The sequence below is a fragment of the Neophocaena asiaeorientalis genome, unplaced genomic scaffold (genome assembly GCF_003031525.2).
Source record: "Neophocaena asiaeorientalis asiaeorientalis breed wild unplaced genomic scaffold, Neophocaena_asiaeorientalis_V1.1 scaffold429, whole genome shotgun sequence".
NCBI lineage: Eukaryota > Metazoa > Chordata > Mammalia > Artiodactyla > Phocoenidae > Neophocaena > Neophocaena asiaeorientalis.
In genome coordinates this window covers 2,411,289-2,414,717 of record NW_020173550.1, presented here as the reverse complement: position 1 = coordinate 2,414,717, position 3,429 = coordinate 2,411,289, and the positions used below count along the sequence as shown (strand labels likewise).

General features: G+C 58.0%; 1 protein-coding gene across 4 annotated transcripts; it reads right to left on the bottom strand.

Annotated features, from left to right (window-relative positions):
- Positions 1-342: 342 nt before the first annotated feature.
- Positions 343-3,010, bottom strand: SFTPC (surfactant protein C). Of its 4 annotated transcripts, XM_024747751.1 has the most exons (6): positions 2,899-3,010; positions 2,029-2,178; positions 1,564-1,686; positions 1,225-1,335; positions 727-874; positions 343-539 (listed from the first exon to the last, which is right to left on the bottom strand). In XM_024747751.1, exons 1-5 carry the CDS (start codon positions 2,938-2,940, stop codon positions 737-739), a joined length of 564 nt encoding a protein of 187 aa, XP_024603519.1. In that variant the 5' UTR covers positions 2,941-3,010; the 3' UTR covers positions 343-539; positions 727-736. The 4 variants fall into 4 exon arrangements, with proteins under 4 accessions (XP_024603519.1, XP_024603516.1, XP_024603517.1 ...); XM_024747748.1 differs by lacking the exon at positions 727-874 and having other exon boundaries at positions 347-539; positions 2,899-2,940; XM_024747749.1 differs by lacking the exon at positions 343-539 and having other exon boundaries at positions 737-887; positions 1,217-1,335; positions 2,899-2,940.
- Between the last annotated feature and the right edge of the window lie 419 nt (positions 3,011-3,429).

Genomic DNA, 3,429 nt, shown 5'->3' with positions numbered 1-3,429 from the left:
CTGCCGCCTCCGCCTCGCTCCGTCCCCCGATTTTGGGCCGTGTTTCCCCGCCTGCGGCTCTCGCACTCTGCCTTTCTCGGACCCTCGCGCTCTCCCATCTCGGTCCCTGTCCCTCTAGTTCTGTCCTGTCTCTCACCGTCTCCGTCTCGCTCCTCCCTCGGGAGACGCCACTGGAGGGCGCCTGAAGCCCGCGGATTGCTCCCCAGTCCCCTCGCCTCATCACCCTGGGACCGGGGGAGAATGGGAAAGCCCGCTTGGCGTGCCCAAGGCCCTAGCCTTCCCCTGGCTGGCCCCCACCAAGCGCGGGACTGAGGCATGTGAGAGGATAGACGAGGTACACCCTTCGTTTTTCAATCAGGCTGCTTTATTCTTTGGTGTAGGAACCCCCTTGGGTCCTGGGAGCTGCTTCTCCTCTGCCCACCTCTCCCCACAGCTCCCATTTCTCCAGGACCAGTCCCAGTGGTATTGGCAGGAGCGGCTTCCTGCCTGTCTGCACAAGACCCTTTGCTCCTGGAGCTTTGCTGTCCCTTGCTGAGGCCCTGCGAAGCAAAGGAACACTGTTTATCACGTGAGGGAGAGGGACGTGGGGTGGTGGTGTCTGTGAACCTTCCCTCCCCTGAGCTCTGTAGGTGATCCCGCCTCCGTGGTTCCCCCAGTGCCTGGTCAGCTGACATGACCATCCTGGGCCACTGTTGCTCCAGTGCCCTGGAGGTCACACCTGCTCACCTGATGGGTCCTAGATGTAGTAGAGGGGCACCTCGCCACACAGGGTGCTCACGGTGCTGCCCAGGAAGGCCAGGTCCCCAGAGGATGCCAAGCTGGCGTCACGGCCCTCCTCCTGGCCCAGCTTAGAGGTAGGTACTGAGGGCTCGGCCTGGAAAGAGCACCTGATTTGGAGGCTGGGAACTGAGTTTCTGTCTCACCTGCGGCCCTTACTGTGGGACCTCAGGTGTGTCAGGCAATCTCTCTGAGTAAAGAAGGGGCTGTGCTGGAGTCAGAAGCCCCCAGGGGGTGTGTGGGCTCAGCTGAGGCCAGCAGCTTGGCTGTGGGGTGGGGATGGTAAATGGGTAGGAAAGGTTTGGTGCAGGGGAATCCCAGGAGGGCATTCACCTGGCAGTCCACGATGAGCAGCGCTTTACAGGTGACAAAGAACCATCATCTTCAATGCTCCTCATAGCAGCTCTGGGAGGGAGACAGCCCACTCTTTCTTACCCACACACCCACCTGGAAGTTCTGGAATTTTCTAGTGAGAGCCTCAAGACTTGGGATGCTCTGCGGAGCCATCTTCATGACGTAGCAGCAGGTTCCTGGGGCTGGCTTGTAGGCAATCAGGAGCTGGGCACAGGAACCCCAGAGTTGGTTCGGGAAGGTGCTGCCTAGCTCACTCCTAACTCTGGTCCTTGGCCATCTCCCTCTAGGTTGGGGACGGGAGGGAGTCATACTGGAATCTAGGGCTCAGGCAAAAGTGCTGGGGGGGTGGGGAGAGGTGGACATGTACAAGTCCACAGCTGCATAGGTCTAGCACAGTGTAGCCCTAGGGTCAAGAGGTCCAGGCACACCCACCCTCTGGTAGTCATACACCACGATGCCAGTGGAGCCAATGGAGAAGGTGGCAGTGGTTCCCACACGCTCACTCAGGGCCAGGCGTTGCTGGGCTTCTGGCCCGGCGATGCTCATCTCTAGGACCTACGGGAGGGCATAGTGCTGCCTGGCATTCCTCTTTCCCCACTCATCATGCCCACCCTCAGTCCCCTTTACTCAAAGGCAATTTTTTCTTCCCTGGGAGCTCAGAGAGGCCAAGTGGAACCAGGTGCTGGAGGGAACACGTCATCCCACCGTGGGGCAGGGGCCTGGTGAAAAAGCCCAGGCCAGGTTTGCCACCCTGTTCCCACCTCTGTCCTTCCCTGAGGTGCCACTTGCCTCCTCCCCTCTTTCCCCTTGGGCAATTTGCTGTCTTCCCACCCCATCTCAGGGCCTTTGTCTGGCCTGCCCTGTACCCACTGCCCACCCCATCCCAGCCCTGCTCACCATCTCAGTATGTTTCTGGCTCATGTAAAGAGCTATTAGCAGGGCCCCAACAATCACGACAACAAGGATCACGACCATGATGAGAAGACGTTTGATCTTCCCAAGACAGCAGGGGATTCGGAACTGGTCCCCAGGGACTGCTGAGTAGTCCTGACGTGGTGGGGCAGGGAGGGAGACAGGTGTGAGGTCATGAGGATGCCCTTTCTTCTCCCTGCACAGCCAGGACACCTTCCCACACTCTCCCGAGGCTGAACAACCAATGCTATGGACATGCAGAGAAGGGCTGAGGAGATCCAAGAAGGCTTCCTGGAGGAGGGGGCCTAGATTCCCATAGATGCTTAGAAGTGAGGTCTGGCTTGGAGACACCCAAGAGAGACTGTTTCACCAGTCTCTTCTCCTGCTGTTTTCTCCAGACCTCTGGCATCCCAACCATGCCCAGTCCCTCTCTGTCCTGCCCCACCCCCATCCATGCCTTTATGCATACTATCCCTTCTTTCTGCAATGCCTTCCTTCTTCTCAAGCTGGTGAGCTCCAACTAGTTCCTCTGGAGCCAGCTCAAATGTTATTTTCTCTGCAAAGCTTCCTGTGATCTCCTGAGTAGTAGCTCCTTACCCAGTGCTTTCTACAGCCCTTTTCACTGACCCCTGTGGTGACTCATGGCCCCTCATATGGGAATTAGTGGCTGACGAGTCTATCTCTCCAAGGGTCTCTGTCTTAGTGGTTGGTGTCCTTATCTTGATTTAGCACAGTCCTAAGTTAGTTGAGTGAATGAATCTGGATGAGGAAACAGGCCCAGAGGTTGGAGGAGGTAGGGCCCACTACCCACAGATACACTCCCGCATACATGCGCACACACATGATCAAACTCACCGGCGGGCTCTCCATCAAGACCTCTTTGCTGCCCACATCCATCTCGCGGTAGACACCTTCCCCTCCTTATCTCCAAGTGTGACTAGGGTCTTATATGTGCCAGGAGAGAGAGGGGACAGAGGTGAAATACCCAGCCCCTGTCTGCCAGCCAAGCCCTCAGCTTTGAAGCCTGTTTGTTCCTGGTCCTCCAGAGCCGAGGCCCCGATAAGCTAGCTGCAAGAGTGCCTAAGGGCCCTTGGCGCTGGCACATGAGTCCTCTTGGCCCCAGCAAGAGCAAAGCTAGGTAAGGTGAGCCAACCTGCCCTTGGGCGATCTACACCTCTCACCGTGGGTGTCTTGCTGGCGTGCCCGCCATTCTTGCTGGCACCTGCCCCTGCAGTCCTTTGGCTTTTCCTGATCTCCTGCCAGGCTGAACCTCTGAGGCAACCAAGGGTCTGACCCAATGGGTCCGCCACATTTCCCAACAGAATTTCCCCTAAGCATAGGGCTGAGCTCCAGGAAGGGGAGCCCCTGTGGACCCGCAGGGACAGT

Coding starts and splice junctions, on each gene's coding strand:
- SFTPC (XM_024747748.1), bottom strand. CDS start 2,940: ATGGATGTGGGCAGCAAAGAGGTCTTGATGGAGAGCCCGCCG. Junction 2,179..2,898: donor TCTTGATGGAGAGCCCGCCG/GTGAGTTTGATC, acceptor CCACCACGTCAG/GACTACTCAGCAGTCCCTGG. Junction 540..1,224: donor GAAAATTCCAGAACTTCCAG/GTGGGTGTGTGG, acceptor TTTGCTTCGCAG/GGCCTCAGCAAGGGACAGCA.